Source organism: Amphibalanus amphitrite, unplaced genomic scaffold (genome assembly GCF_019059575.1).
Source record: "Amphibalanus amphitrite isolate SeventyFive unplaced genomic scaffold, NRLGWU_Aamphi_draft 000010F_arrow, whole genome shotgun sequence".
Lineage (NCBI taxonomy): Eukaryota > Metazoa > Arthropoda > Thecostraca > Balanomorpha > Balanidae > Amphibalanus > Amphibalanus amphitrite.
The window spans coordinates 791,619-808,403 of NW_024881506.1; the positions used below are offsets into that span (position 1 = coordinate 791,619).

General features: G+C 53.2%; 1 protein-coding gene across 1 annotated transcript; it reads left to right on the forward strand.

Moving 5' to 3' along the window:
• The first annotated feature begins 15,297 nt into the window (after positions 1-15,297).
• On the forward strand, positions 15,298-16,600 carry LOC122380899. The gene is made up of 4 exons (XM_043364501.1): positions 15,298-15,389; positions 15,661-15,748; positions 16,020-16,182; positions 16,584-16,600. Exons 1-4 carry the CDS (start codon positions 15,298-15,300, stop codon positions 16,598-16,600), a joined length of 360 nt encoding a protein of 119 aa, XP_043220436.1.
• The last annotated feature ends 185 nt before the right edge of the window (positions 16,601-16,785 follow it).

Genomic DNA, 16,785 nt, shown 5'->3' on the forward strand with positions numbered 1-16,785 from the left:
GATATCAAAATTCTGAGATATACATTTTGTACATGCTATTGCTCTTAGCAATCGCTGAAAGTTTCAAAGCGATCACTCACTCGGTGTAGCTATGACAGACATTGAAACTTTTTATGAGGTGAGGTCACTTCCAAGTGACCTGGTGACCTGACCTTGAATGACCTTGGTCTGAAATTTTCACAACATGTGTAGAATTGATGTATGATAAGGTGTACCAAAAACTTTGAGATATTCGCGAAAAACCACAAGGGGGGGGGGGGTGTTCAAACACCCCCCCCCCCCCCCAGCAGGGCGCAGGTTAAGGAACCGCTGGCTACCAGATCTTGACTAGAAACCAGAAGCCATGAAATGACCATTTTACGATCTAAGATGCAGATTCTGGTGCCTGAAAATCGTGTGAACACACTTGACATTCCAACAGCAGCTCATTTCGGTACCGTTATAAGTCCAGGGCTGCGCAGTCGATGGATTTTCGGTGACTCTGACTCCGACTCCGACGCCGGCTTCCAAAAACCAACTTCGACTCCGACTGCGGGCATACATTACCTATCGACTCCAGCCGACTCTATTTCCGACTTCGACTCCGCAACCCTGCCAGGTCTGCGGAGTCGATTGATTTTCGGTGACTCCGACTGACTCCGGCTCTGGTTTCCAAAATCGACTCCGACTCCGATCCCGGTCAGAACTGTGGTTATAAATAACATGTCTGTGAATAAAAGCAGTTTCGGGTGCAGCCACCCCCTTTTGCTTTTCACACTCAAAAGCCCGTCCAAAACAGGAAGATGAACAGGAACTCAGCTTAAACATCGGTCTTGGAAAGGTCACCGAACGTATTATTTTTCCGCAAACAGACGAAGACCACGAATTTGAGCAGTGACGTGTCGATTAAGACTCTGAATCCGGGCAAAACTGTCGACGCCGATCGACTCCGACTCCGACTCCGCAGACCTAAACTTTATTCAACGGATTTCCATGAGACTTTACGCTGGCAAAATGCAGATAAACGTGCTCCTCTCGTCAATACGCGTCAAATAAACTTTGAATTGACCACAAAAAGTCATTTCGACAATTTTACCTCATTTCCAGGTCATGTCCTGACCGGAAAATGCCGTAATGCATATCAGTCGATCTGTATCGTTGGCCTGAACACATCTAATGTATTTTTGTTGCTGTTTAATCAAGAATCATATCTCTGTCAAAGGTTACGGTAAAACAAAAAACTGCTGGAGACCATTCTTGACCTGAAACGACCTTAGGGACATAAAGAGGGGTCACGGGTGCAATGCTGCGCCTCTTGGGGCACCATATGCGATGAGATCGATGCGTGGCGACTGGCGGACACCTCGCTGTTTCTGCCTTTGAACAATTTTTGTCTGCTTTATCTGCTAAAAATACAATAAACACATGTGAAAAGCGATAATGTGAACACATATATATTGCACAAACCGGTTTCGATATCGCTTCATCAGTGTGCAAATATATAAACTAACATTTACATATTAAACATTAATATATTTGCACACTGATGAAGTGATATCGAAACCGGTTTGTGCAATATATATGTGTTCACATTATCGCTTTTCACAAACGTCAAACTGTCATACCACAATAAACACATTATCGAGCGTAGAAGCATGACTCTTTTGTTACGTACTAGCTTTGTTCAGTTTGTCTGTAAGCACCATCAAATATTGCAAGCTTCAAGAGGTCAATGCCTTGGGGCTGTGACGTCACGCTGGGGATCGTGACGTCAGCCGTGGGGTTGCCAGTCTAGTATGAACTAGACTTCGACCCCCTGCTCGATGCGATGTATCTTTTTTGTTTTATTACAAAATGCTTGGCCGTCAAAAAGCAATCGAACGAAATGGATGCCAACCAAATCGACACAGACCAACCCAATACCCACGGGTCAAAAATAACCCTTCTTCGCGTTGCGGAGCACGCGGGTCACCCTAATATCAACCAAAATTTCATAACTTCAAGTTCGACTTGATATTGCTCAGGACTCAGGTCAGGAGTCAGGACCTCTGTCAGCCTCCTGGATACATGGGATTGCTTTCAGTCAACATGTTTCTTAAATATGATAAGTCAATCTTAATGGATTTAAAACATCCAACAAAACGACGTACAAGAGTACGGAAACCACCAGATAAACTTGAAAAGGGCCTTGGAACAGAGCCAAGTGGTGCTCCCGGTGCTCCACTTGTTTGTTTACAATGATTGTAGTGCTGATGTATTTTTAGGGCTCTGACGGTCGGCTTATAAACAAATGAAACGTTTTTACAAAATTTGTAAGGCAAATAATATTTAACTGAAAGAACTAAAATATTCCAAAGCCAAACACTATGAAATACATGTGCAGCTGCGGCTCGAAAAAAAAAACAGAGAGCAGCTGCGCAAACATATCTTCTACACCAAGACCGAAAACGAGACGGCCCACACCTCCTACGCCGTCGCCCTCCGGGACCATTTCCCGGATGTCCTGGTGCTCCGTGAGGGGCCTAACAACGAGACGTAAGAATGCTTACATCTACTCTAAGATCCAATAAACAAACGACGTGCACAGACAACTTAAAAATGAAGTAGGTAAATCTGAAGCAGAGATGTCAGTATTAGGCACATGATGGCGTCACCAAACACATAATGGCGTCTCTTTCTAACATGAATTTGTCTCCGCCCAGGGTTTGACCAGAGCTTTAACCCACGCCGTGGTAGGGCGTTTTTACTTTCTCCCCCTCCCCTTTCAGAATATTCAGAATATTCAGAATGTGCAACGAGGACCTCTGTAATGAGCACTGGAGGTCGCGTGGCGTCATCATGGCTCACCAACAACTCTTCTCGATAACTCTCGCAAAAACTTTGCCTACTGCATGTCTCTAAGACGCTCAGAGGCCGAGTTTGAAGAGAGGTGGGCGCGAAATCGCTCCTAGCACTCCATGAAAAACGCCCACCACCAGCACGGTGCAGGTTAAGATCACCAGTTTGTCCTGAACTCTCCAATAAGTATGTTTTGGGAAAACATATTTCTTACTTAATTGCGTCATTACAGAACACTGACATGTCCGGCGCCCGCCTGCCACTACAAGGCTCAGTCCGACAACTGGCGGAAGGCGAGCGCCGCGCTGGGCGCCCACGTAAAGCGCCATCATCCGGGCCTACCAAGGGACTACCTGAAACGGAGAAAAAACACGAGCGTGGTAAGTGACGTGTCCCGTACGGCTAAGCAGTTAAGCACGTAATGCAAACCTTTCGATTTTTCACACATAACGCGCTTGGTTATGATGTGTTGATGGTTGACTTAACACGCGCAGTGGAAGGGGGGGGGGGCGAATTTCGCCCACTCCTCCTGTTTTCCGCCAATAAATCGTGCCGCAAGCGTAATATCAAGGTGAAATTTTGGCTACCTGTCCAGCATTGCACTGCGGATCTTTTCCTGAAAGCAATAGGAAAATCGGTTCACAACTTTCCCAGTAAGCGGTGTAAAGTCAAACCGCGGCGGCCGGCGCTAGCCGTAACGCGCCGCCTGAATTGTAGACTGTGCCGGGACGGGACGGTTCCCTCTTAAAATCGCGCTCGTTACCGCTGATAAAGTTCGATTCGTGTCAAATTTTGTGAAAAGACTAAGAAATGTTCAGGCAATCTTATGGTGAAATAATTTTGAAAATCGCCAGGCAAAACTTTGAATTACGATCGTGTAAACACAAAATTGTGATTGCCGCGTTTCCCGCGTAGGCCCATCCCGCCTCAGCCGGCGACATCTTACTCTAAGGGGGCTTCTAAATGCTTTATTTCTTGTTGGATTAACTTAAAACCTTCGCCCCAGTGGGGGGGGGGCATATGTTACCACCCTGTCGCGTTTTTTGCGTGTGAATAAAAAACCGCGGCGCCCGCTTGGGGTAGCTTTTGGTACAACAGTTTTGGACAAGGTGTGAAATTTTTGACTCCAGGTCAAGTCAGGTCAGGTCACCAGGTCAAGTTAACTGACCAGGCCTAAAAAAGTTTGCAATCATGTCCAGCCTGCAGTGTTTGTCAGAAAGCTTTTAAACTTGGTGGATTGCATGCTGTTATGGGCGCCTACAATTTGTATATCTCGGATTTTTTATATCAGTGACCTAAGGTCAGGTCAGTGGCGTGACCTTTCCATTACAAGTCAATGGAGAAAAATGAAAATGCCTCTAGATCCGTGTGTACGCATAGGAACAGCCCAAATATTTCAGAATCACAATGATTTGGACCACCCGTGATGACCTAGGTCATTTTTGCTGATAGCCTCTAGAAAGGTCATCCGAGGTCATTTGAGGCTACAAACAGATTTTGCCAATAACTCGCGATTGGAAAGAGATGGAACGCTGGGGATGGTCTCATTGTGTTTGCCTTGCCAAGACGCATCGACTTATATGCAACACGACTTTTCGCGGTCAGGTCATGACCTTGACCTGAGGTCAAATTTTGAAGTTGACCTTTCAAGGTCGAATTATAGTTCATTCGACGCGTCTCGGCGAGAGGAACACGATTCTGGCAATAGAAATGTCGTGGCTTTTTGTAGTCGAAAGTTGTCAAAAAACACTTTTCGTTAAAACAGCAATTTTTGGAGTTTTTGCCCTCTGGAGGCTAAGCCGTTGACCTGAGGTCAATTTTGATAATGACCTCATCAAAAGAAGAGTTCAAAAGCTATCGATTGCTGTTCCATGCGTTTTTCTAGCTACCATAGTTCCTGAGATAACGGCATGTTTTCTGAAAAATTTAATGGCAATTGGCAAATTTTGACCTTTAATGACCTCTGGTGACCCCAATATTGCTCTAAGATGAAAAATGACTGAAATACTTTCAAGCGTACGCATTGAGAGCTATCGACTGCTTTTTACCGCGTCTTTCTAGCCCTCTTAGTTTTTGCATATGCCCCCCCCCCCCCCCCACCAGGGCGAAGTTGGCTGAGACCGCCACTGGGGCGGGGGTTAAGATTCGCCATATACATAAGAAATGTACGTTCTTTCGTTTAGTGAAATAAGCAAAAGCTAAAAAACTACCATCTCAATTCAACCCAGCACGTTGAAGGTAGAATATTTTTTTTTATTCCTCGTCCTCCACACGGGATATGTTTTCCCATTTATGGGAGGGCTCCTGCTCCTCCTCAGGGCTACGGTGCAAGGCGGGAGCCCACCCCACCCCCCCAGTGACACAGTTGGGGACGCTGTAACAGAGTAAGCGTGTTTGGTTCTTTGTCGCCAAGCCGCCCTCCGCCGTGCGTCCGTGGGTACGTGTGTCGGAATTTGCATCTCCTCTGTCCGTTGCCATGGCGACGCCGCGCGACGCGGCGCGGCGAGAGACGCGGCGGGAAGGCAGTCGAGCTTGGGAACCCGCGGGGGGATGTTGTCGCGGTTTAAGTGGCAATACAGTTTTTTGCCGTTAATCGAGACTCTCGAGCTGGAAACCCGGAAAGAACACGCGACCGGTAACATTGGGGGCTTGTCCGCTGCGTCCCTAGTCCAGCGAGACTCAGTACCGTGCCGTTAGTTTTTTTTATAACGTAACTGTAATTTTCCGACGCCATGTCGGCCTCTGACCCCGCGCCGGCTAGTGATTCACCACAGCCGCCAGCTGACGCCATCACGGAGGCGAAACCGACAGCTATGCTCGCATTCATGGAAGAAATGCGGCAGCATATGCAAAATCAAGACAGGCAGATAACAGCGCTACAGCAGGCCGTATCTGTCAGGGCGGCTCCGGCGGGCGACAATGGCGCCGGTACAAACGATGCCGTCGCCCCCGTCGGGCCTCCAGTGAGTCGTGAGGCGGTCCAGAGTCATCCGACTCGCTCTCACGACCTGCTCCCGTTTCGTGAAGACCCAGCAGAGCCCATGGACGAATTCTTCGCCCGGTTTGAAAGGTACTGTACGTCTGAATACCGCGGTACAATGGAAGACGCGCTGCCGCTGCTCCGTTCAAAGCTGTCGGGCCGCGTTCTGGAAATATTCGATGCTAACGGACCCCGCAGCCCGTACCCAGTGATCAAGCGCCGAATGTTGGAGTGGGCCGCTCGTCAGCGCGGCTACGAGGAGACGACTGCGACGGACGCATATCGGGACGCCGCGCGCCGGCCGGGAGAATCTCTGGCAGTGTATGCGTTCCGGCTGGCTGCGCTGTTCGAAGATGCGTACCCTGAGGCGGACAAACAGGTGAGCAATGATCTCCGACGTAAACTGCTGTCAACGCTGCCCACGTGTGCCGCTGACTTTCTCCGCCGGCAGCTGCGTTATGCGCTGATTAATCATGATACCACGCTCAGGTGGGATGGGTTGGTGTCATACCTGGAATGTGAACGATTCGAGTCGGAGGCTGATGGCACACACGACTCGTTATATGCACGTGCTTCAGTGGAGCACGGCAGTCAGTCAACGGCCGCGCGCCGGTCGTGCAAAAGCTCCCGCCCCCGGACAACGTCACCACGGTCACGCCCTGCGCACCACGACCTCCGTTTGTCAGCTGACGAGTCAGACAGCGACTCGGACTGCTCTCATCGTTCCGTCAGCGTCCCGCGCGGTGCATTTAAGTCACGTGGTGCGTCAGCCCGCGGACACCGCGCACCGGCCGGCTGCCGCGACCGTCAAAGGAACCCTCTGCGCTGCGATTTCTGCCGCCGCCGTGGTCACACCGCGGACGAGTGCCGGCGTGCCAATTACCTGTGTTTCACGTGCGGCGCCTCTGGCCACTTTGCGCGTGACTGCCGCACCTCTCACGACGATGGGCCTGTCCCCTCAGCCCCAGGTCGCGCGCGCCGCCCCAGCTCGCCACTCCCGCTGGACAGGTCCCGAGAAGACCCGCCAAGCCCGGCTGTAATGCATGCGGAGCGTGGGGCTTCTCGAGCCCTCCGCCGCGGCCGGCGTGCCCCAGCACTCAGTCAGACGGAAAACTAGATGGTCGTACTGCCGCGGCGGGGCCAGCCGCTACGACCGATTCTAGCCCCGCGCTTCCCCTGCATGCGGAAGCTGTCTTCGCCTCGTCTGCCCGACCGCAGCCAGCCCTTCACGCGAAGTTTACTGTGGCTGGGTGCTCTGAGAATGTGACGGGCGTGATAGACACTGGCTCTGACCGCTCCATGATCGCGCGACACTTGGTTGATGATGCTGTGATTCGACCGTGTTCGGAGGTTGTTCACGCGATCGGCGGCCGCACGCTACATCCGGTAGGACGTGCAGAGGTCTCCGTTGTTCTGCACGGGGTGCCGCTTCAGCTCACAGACTGTCTGGTGCTCGACTCGGACCGCGCCGTAACTGATCTGATTATCGGCTGTGACGCGCTGGAACGACACAGACTGTGTATCGATGTCTCTCGCCGAGCGGTCACTGGCCGACATGTGGATGGTTCGCAGTGGACGCTGTACCTGCCTGATGGGGATCGCAACTCCGCCTGTGCGTATTTCGCCCGCGCAGTGCCCTGTCGCGCGACTCGAGACGTCACAGTTGCGCCTGGTGACTCTGTGACCCTCCCCTGCCTGATCAGTTCTCAGCCTACCTGCGACGTTTGTGATGCGCCCTCCCGCTCGTATGTGTTCACTGGGGACGTCGCCAGTGCGCCCTGCTTGCAACCTGTTGATGGAATTGTGGATCTGTCCGAGCCCTGTGTGCTGGTTTGCAACCGAGGCTTTGTACCAACCACTGTCCGGAAAGGTGCACTGATCGGCCAGCTGTACACTGCAGCGGACAGCATGTTTGACTGCGACCCCCCCGTGGAAGTCCTTGCCGCTTCGTCGGACGCCGCTGACGAACAGGTCAGTCGCCCGCCGTCCGCTGACGAGATACCTGGCCTCTCACGTGAACAGCGCGACGCCGTGCAGGAAATCTTCGACCGGCACTCGAGAGTGTTCGGGGGTGGTGACGCTGACATCCCGCGGGCTGCTCTGACCGCGCACCGAATTGAACTAATGGATGACACCCCGATCTACGTGCGACCCCGACGGATGTCTCCACCGATCGCCGAAGATGTCGAGCGTCAATGTCTGGAGCTTGAACGTCTGGGGATCATCGAACGCTGCAACTCAGCATGGAATGCACCAATCGTGCCGATCCGGAAGCGCGATGGTTCGCTTCGCCTATGCATCGACTACCGCCGCCTGAACCGCCGCACTGTCACAGAGCGTTTCCCGATGACAGATGTAGCAGATTCCGTCTACAGCGCGCATGATATGCGCTGGTTCAGCGCGCTGGACATTCAACGAGCCTACTACCAGCTTCCAATCGCAGAAGAGTCGCGGGATTTCACCGCGTTCAGCACGCAGCGGTCCCACTACCGGTTCCGATGTCTCAGTTTCGGACTGAAAAACGCTCCTGCTGTCTTCCAGCGCGAAATGCAGGCCATTTTCGCGGGATTCTCACGTCAGCAGCTTGTGGTGTATCTGGATGACCTGCTCCTGATGGAATCGTCGTTCTCCGGCCATCTGCAGCTCGTGGATGCTGTTCTGTCGGCGCTGGAGGCGCACGGGATCACGCTGAACACAGCGAAGTGTCACTGGTTTCAGCATGAAGTAAAGTTTCTCGGACATCAGCTCTCGGCAGCTGGACTGCGCAAGGCCCCTGAGTACATCGAGAAAGTTCAGAGCTTCCCGCGGCCGCAGACTGTTCAGGAGCTGCGCCGGTTCCTCGGCCTCGTGAACTTCCAGCGGAAGTTCGTTCCCCGCTGCTCGGAGGTCGCTCGTCCTCTGTCTGAGCTCACCGGCCAGTCTGGCTCCACTGCGCTTACCTGGACACCCGAAATGACTGACTCGTTCGAACAACTGAAGAATGAGATCGCCCGCGACGTCATGCTTGCCTTTCCAGACTACAGCGACACCGCCAACCCTCTCTGTCTCTGGGTCGACGCTTCGGCCTATGGGGCTGGCGCGTGCCTCACTCAGCGTCAGGACGGGCGGGATCGCGCCATCGCGTTCGCCTCGATGTCCTTCACGAACGCTCAGCGTGGCTATTCAGCGACTGGTCGGGAACTCGCGGCGCTCCGATGGGGCGTGAAAACTTTTCATTCGTTCCTGGCTGGGGTTCATTTCATCGCGTACACCGACCATCAGGCCCTCGTTCACCTGCACTCACTGCGGCTGATTAACCACCGGGTCGCGAGGACCGTGGAAGAGCTGGCGGCCTATGACATGGAGATCCGACACGTCCCCGGCCGTCTGAACGCTGCCGCTGACATGCTGTCCCGCGTGGGAGCCCCAGACGGCGCGCCGCCTGCGCCCGAGACTCCCGCCGACACGGGTCTCCCTCCCGGTCTCATCCTCTCGCATCGGCCGGAGGGGGGAGGGGACAGCCTGGTAGAGTGCCTCTGCGAGTGGATGAGCACCAACGCGCTTCAGCCAGCTGTCAACCGCGAGCTCCGTGCGAAGCTGATCGACGAGGCTCTTCGCTCACCAGGGAGATATGGACTGAAACTCGACCGGTCTGTGCGCCAGGCCTTGCGGTTGATGCGCCTGCCCGGACAGCCGCTGGCTGTGGAGCTGCTTGCGGTTTTCGCCTGCCTGTTCGACGTGAGAGTCCTGGTGCACTTCGGACCTGATCATCCCATGACCTTCTGCAGTGCGCGCCACTCGAAACGGGGCAACATTCACCTGCACTGTCTGGCGGGCATCCACTTTAACCTCCTCACTGAGACCGGCGCGCTAGATGAGCAAAACCCCGTGCTCTCAGCGTACATCGTGAACGAGGAGCGAGCTCGTGACGGCTCGGATCAGGGACTGTCTCGGCGACACAGTGCGGAAGCCCAAGGGAAGAATCTGCAGAGCGAGGCAGAGGAGACAAGGGGTCCTGCATGTGGCCATCTGTTCAGTTCGCGCTGCTCGGCAGCAGCGATATGCAATGGACAGGCGGCCTGCGCGCTGCTGGATAGCGGCGCAGCCGTCAGCTTGTGCAGTGCTGACTCGCTGGGGCGCCTCGGCTTCAGAGACTCCGACGTTCGACGGAGCAATGTTGCGCTGCAGGGACTCGCTGGATTGACGTTCGGAACTGAGTACGTTGAAGCTGAAGTCGCACTTTCGCCTGAGATGAAGACAGTTCGCGTGCCGTTGGTGATCGAACGAAGCAGCTCGTTCGGTCACTGCCTGCTGCTGGGTGTGAACTTCCTGCACGAAGCTGGCGCGATCATCGACGTGGAACGGCGAGAGGTGACCTGTGGGAATCGCGTGAGTCCCCTGTTGGAGCAGCAGCATGTGCCAGATGGTGACGCCTTGGTCGGACTGACTCAGGTGCAACGCGTGCCAGAACTCCCAGCTGTACGCGAACACCAGCAGCACAACCGGGCGATCCGCTCTCTCGCTCATCATGTGCGGCGGAAGACAAGCAGGGCAATGCTGCCACGATCTCTTCGTCACTTCCGCAAGCACTGGGATCGAGTTGCCATGGTCGAAGGACTGGTGGTGTATCAGTTCGATGAGCACAGACACGTGCCGGTGGTGTCCCGAGACTGGCTTGTGGAACTGGTTGGGACCATGCACGAAGAGTCGGCTCACGCCGGTCGCGACAAGCTAATCGACATGGTGACCCAGCAGGTATTCTGTCCCGGAGCGGCCAACATCGTGGCGGACGTGGTTGGCGCATGCAAGAAATGCCAGCTCTTCAAGCCGTCTTCCCACGTGAAGACTCCTCCGACCATACGGATCACCGCCAGCGCACCGTTCGAACTGATCGAGGCAGACTTGGTGATGCTTCCCCGCAGCGGACGCGGCCACATCGGGTGTCTTGTGGTGGTTGACCATGCCTCTAAGTTTGGTATCGCGGTGCCGATTCGGTCCAAGTCGTCGCCAGCGGTTGCTACGGCATTCGAACAGCGGGTGCTGCCGGCACTCCTTCGTCCAGCGGCCCGTTGTCTGACGGATAACGGCGGAGAGTTCTGCGGGGCCGAGTTCGAGGCCGTGCTGGAGCGATGGGGCATCGTCCACGTTCTGTCCACGCCACTGCGCGCACAAGGTCACGGCGCGGTGGAACGCTTGAACCGTACGCTTGGTCAGTCCCTGCGAATGTTGGACGGTGCACCTGGCGACTGGGACCTACGCCTTCCCCGAGCCGTGTCAGCGTACAACTCGACCTTGCACTCCGAACTGGGCGTGTCGCCAGCTCAGTACCTACTGGGGCGCGCGCACGAGATCAGCGATGTTCCGCGAGTCCCGTTGACGACACAGCGTACATGGAGTCCGGGGCATCCGAGCTTCGCGCCTTTCCGTGTTGGCGAACAGGTCAAGAAGGCGATCGAACGCCCTGGCAACCTGCTGGCCAGCAAGCTCGGACCTCGCTACGCTGGCCCGCTGACAGTGACGCGAGTGAACGACAACGGCGTGACCTACGAGGTCAGCGACCAGAGAGGGCACTCACAGCGAGCCCACCACGCGCAGCTGAGACCATGGAAGAACCCGCCAGCGTACATCCAACGAGCATCTCCGCGCGTACGTCGGCTCTTTCACTGGACGAACGACGAACCGGAGCCACCAGACGAGGCAGAACGGACCGCCTCCGTCAACCTTCACGTGCCGTGTGGCCTGGTACCGCAGTCGACACAGCCCGGCATAACGAGACATGAAGTGACGACGCAGGCGGCGATGCCAAGTGATACAGTTGAATACGAAACGACAGCGCCGTGTGAAGTGTCACCACCTCGACCCTGCCTGCGGTCCCCACGACAGGGTAGCGAACAGGAGACCCAGGGAACGCCACGGCCACGCGCTGAAGGATCTCCGCCGCGGCAGGTACGATTCCAGCTGCCAGCCTCCACCGAGCCTCCCGACGATGGTCTGCGCAGATCTTCGCGGACTCGACGGCCGCCGCAGTGGCTAAGTGACTACGAAATGTGAGGCGTATTCAGGGACTCGTCTGTGCGTGTAGTGTTCACTGTACATACCGTATGTGTTTTGATGCTTCGTTGTATGTGTTGAGAGGCGGCGTTGGCTGGCGGGGGGAGATGTAACAGAGTAAGCGTGTTTGGTTCTTTGTCGCCAAGCCGCCCTCCGCCGTGCGTCCGTGGGTACGTGTGTCGGAATTTGCATCTCCTCTGTCCGTTGCCATGGCGACGCCGCGCGACGCGGCGCGGCGAGAGACGCGGCGGGAAGGCAGTCGAGCTTGGGAACCCGCGGGGGGATGTTGTCGCGGTTTAAGTGGCAATACAGTTTTTTGCCGTTAATCGAGACTCTCGAGCTGGAAACCGGAAAGTACACGCGACCGGTAACAACGCCAGTCCGGAAGCCGGGCGGCACCGGGGATCGAACCCGGGTCCTCCCGACCACAGAACCGACGCCTTACCAACTGCGCCACTGGAGCCGTTAAATTTTCTTGAGCTTTCTTCATGGACGGATAATATGATAATGTAATAACAACGGATATAATAATATGTTCGATATTGGAGGTCTGAATGAGAATATGTTTAATGGTTATTTATTTACAGCGATGCGTAGCCAGGATACCGGAGGCCGCGGCAGCTCTGGGGCTCCCGCTATGGCGGGGAGCCGAGCCGAGGGCTGCCGCCGCCACCGCCACAGCTCAGCCCGGCCCGGCCGCCACCGCCACAGCTCCGCCGGCAGCGCCCGGCCCGGCCGCCACCGCCACAGATCCGCCGGCAGCGCCCGGCCCGGCCGCCACCGCCACAGATCCGCCGGCAGCGCCCGGCCCGGCCGCCACCGCCACAGATCCGCCGGCAGCGCCCGGCCCGGCCGCCACCGCCACAGATCCGCCGGCAGCGCCCGGCCCCGCTGCTCCACCCGGCCCCGCCGCCTCCTTTATGCCAGCTTACCGGCCTGCCTTTGACCACCGGGTGAAAGTGAGCACCGAAACAAAAAATATTTTGCACAAAAAATATTTTTATAGCACGCTGTCCCACATCACCGATGTTTTATTGTTTTAGCCTATTTGCCATTTTTTGGAATTAATCGCTTTGAAAGTCGCGAAACGAACAAATGGAAGAAATTAAATAACCTGCAAACCAATCCTCTCGTAAAGTACCCATAAGCCCGTTTCCACCTTTCCTTCATATCCTGTATTCCTTTTGCCTTTCCAAGGCGGCGGACATCAACAAACAATATGCCGCCGTACTAACCACGATGGTCAGAGAGGCCGGCATGGCTCTGGGGCCGGACAGCGACACGCCGGACTGGCGCCACATTGTGGCCGACCCCGAGAAGGTGGTGAAGGTGAGGAGATGTATAAGCACACTTATGTGCACTTTTCAACGCTTACGAGTATGTTGGTGCACACTTATGCACACTTATGTAAATCATTTGGAGGAGCACGGCCTGGAGGTTGAAAGGCGAGCGGTAGTGATATCGCAATAACGTGTTTATGTTATTTAGATTCGCTAAATTTAATGTGACCTTACAAGTATGCTAAACCAACCTAAACCACTTAAGTATAGGTATTACGTATACCCTATCCACCCGCGCCGCGCTGGCGGTGGGAGAGGTAAAAACGAATCCTCCAGTTTTAGTTAAAAAAGCAGAAGCTATCCACTTGATGCTCACTATATCCCATCCTCAATAAATCTTTATAAATGGATTAGCAATCCTGTTACAAACTGATTTTTCAATTTTTTTTCAACAGGTCATGGACGTAATACGGGAGACCTTTTACACCAAAGTCCCCTCCGCCCATCTGCGCGCCGCAGCACTGAGTTCCTGGCTGCGCTATTGTTCCGGCGCAACGCTGGAGCACGCCGAGAGTGCATTGATCGCCCAGCGATTTCAGGCGACAAGGGACCTTGTGCAGCACACCATGAAGGCGCACAAACGAAGTAAGACTAAATCCCTCGTCTTATTTTACGCACATTTTCATGTATCGTCGAGACGCGTCCAATGGATTATCATCTGACCTTGAACGGTCTTAAAAAATATATCAGGTCTAGGTCATGACCTGACCGGAAACGGTCATGTTACATATCAATCGATCCGTATCGTCAAGCTGAACACATCTGAGGTCTTTTCATTGCTCTAGCATGTCTCCATCACAAGTTATTGTTTAAAGAAAACCTTTTAAGGTCATGAAAGGTTAAGACCTTTCATGACCTGATATGACCTCAGGGTCATAAGGAGAGGTCACGGGTGCGATTTTTTGGTTCAGCTTGTTGAGTTTACCTGTAACTCGATGTTAGAGTGTTAATGTTTGGAATGACGTTCGTCCAAAAAAGGCGCCTTTCAATTTTCGCCCATAGACTTATGGAGAGGTCACAATTGACCTGGCCTTATTCATTTTAGACTTATAGAACCACGAAACATCACTTTTATTCCAATTCATGAACTTTTTTGAAGGTGGGAGGGTCCCTTTAAGTGTTATATCCTGGTTTGGCACCGATTTACCTATTCCGGTTGACTTTATAGCAGGGCTGCGGAGTCGGAGTCGGTCGGAGTCGACAGTTTTTCCCGGAGTCGGAGTCGGAGTTGGAGTCGCCAAAATCTCACCGACTCAGACTCCGGAATCGGAGTTAACGCTGCATGCCCTGCACCTGTTTGCTTGACGATATTACGCTCGTTGACCTTTCAAAATCAGACTTTGTCCAAAAAAGGCCATATTCTTGTTTTGGACGAGCGATTTCAGCGAAAGAAACAGAAGGCGGTGGATTCGCCAGAACCTGCTTTTAAATTCTGTGTGTTTTTATAAAACATATCTGCAAAGCAAGTCCTGAGAACGCAAAAGGATCGTTTCAGGCAAAATAAACACATCTCCACTTTGAGCTTCATTATCATGATATGGACTTTGAGAGAAACGTCCGGAGTCGAGCTTGAGTCGGAGTCGGAGTCGGAGTCGATTTTTGAAGCCGGAGTTGGTGTCGGAGTCAGAGTCACCCGAAAATTCATCGACTCCGCAGCCATGCTTTATAGCAACCCGTAGACAGTTATGTTAGACGGCCCGCCGCGAGTGTTGACCTGAGGACATTGGTTGACCTGGGTATCGGCTTTCTCTCGTTGAGCACAACACGCTCGTTTTTTTTTTCACGAAACTTCATTAGGGACGGAGCGCCAATCCCTAGACGTTCAACGCTCTAAATTGCTCGCTCTTCGTCGATAAGAGTCGGATGATATTCGATAACTCATGGCCCAGCACTGGTTGCAACTGATACTGTGCCGCTTGGTGTAGGTGTTGGACGGCACAGCCTATCCACGCCCTGTGCTCCATTTCTTTCATCGGTGTTCATACTCAAAGTGTGGTACAAAATATACATATCAATATATGTTTATGCTTTGCAGTCGTGGCCACCTACGAGCAAAGCCGACAGCGGCGAAAGGAGGATAGCTCACAGTACCTAAACTCCGCTGAGTGCTGCGCAATCCACGACGGCGCCATGAACGAGCTCCGTGAGCGCCGTCAGAACGCAACAAGATTTCCGACGCTGCCGACCAACCTCCGCCTGAATATGGCGGTGGACTGGCGCCAGTATGTGGAAAAGCGTTTCCTTATAAATAATATAGTAATTAACTGTTACGTTGGCGAAATACATGTGTCTTCACTCTTATTTTAGTGTGCTGCCTTCAACATGAATATCAAACTACTTCAAAATGTTAACTGCACCGTATCAGCATTCAGCGTTTTTATGTTTTTTGTTCGATGTGCTTAGTTTAACTGTTTTAGTGCTAAGGGTTTCAAGTGCTTGGTTGCACTTGCTGTTTCTGTGTGTCTATTGAACTTCAATATTTTCTCCCAACAGATACCTCTACCTGGCCATGGTGCCGTTCCCGGCTCAGCGGACCGGAGTATACCAGAATCTCCGGCTGAAGGAGCTGGAGGACGCCAAGGTATGCAATCTTCTTTTTGGATATTTTCACCGTACGCACTACGCTTACGTCTACAAGCTGGACGTCATCAGCTGGACCGAGGTCGATGAAATTTGGCCGAGCGAAATTTTCCGGACAGGTCTCAAAGTGATCAATGGGAGAGTACCGATCAATGGGCGATTCGACGCGTTTTACGTTAAGTTACGAAGAGCCATGTAGTCCTCCCCTCTCCCCTACAAATGCGAAGGTTGACATATTAACATAATAGGTGCCTACATCTGTGTTTTTTCAGGAGGTGGATGACGGCACCGGGGCGGCCATGGTGGCGATCGGCGTAGCGGCCCATAAGACGGACTACCGCTACGGCGACGCCATCGTGGTCGTCCCGAAGGAGCTCCACGAGCTTCTCTGTTTCTTCGTGGAGAAGATACGCCCGGCATTGTTAAAGGAGGGGGGTAAGTATGACAGCTATGCATGATCTTGACCCTCGCCCTTTTCCGTTGCGCGGTCGGCCAGGGGAAGGTTGATAAGGCCACCTGTCGATTGGTCTCGGGGGTATCTAGAGACAACAAATTTGGTGGGTAGCGAAAACTCTCAAAGTTCTCGGTCCTATGCAAATTTTGTGTACCTAGGTTATGATTAAGAAGGTTTGAGGGTTGAAAAGATAAAAAATCGCATTGCCAATAAAACTGATACAAGTTTTTTTTCCAATTCTTTTTTGTCATGTAATAACGATAGCGCAAAACACAGACCACCATCGAGATTTAGGACATGATAATTGTTTTCGCTTCGCAGAGGTCAACGATTTCGTCCTTCCCCGCCTTCACGCTTATGACACCGGCCCACTGGGGGCCAGGCGGCCAGACTGGCTGACCCCGGAAATGGCGGCCAAAGTTCGCGGAAACAAGTTCCGTGTACATTCCGTCGTCTACGTAAGTTGTACAAAACATTCAGATCAATCCATCTTTTTCTTTCAAGTAATCATCTGTCATCTGCTCATCAGTCACGGAGTTAAAAAAAAAAACATTCCAGAATATTTTTTTCCCACAGCCCCTTAA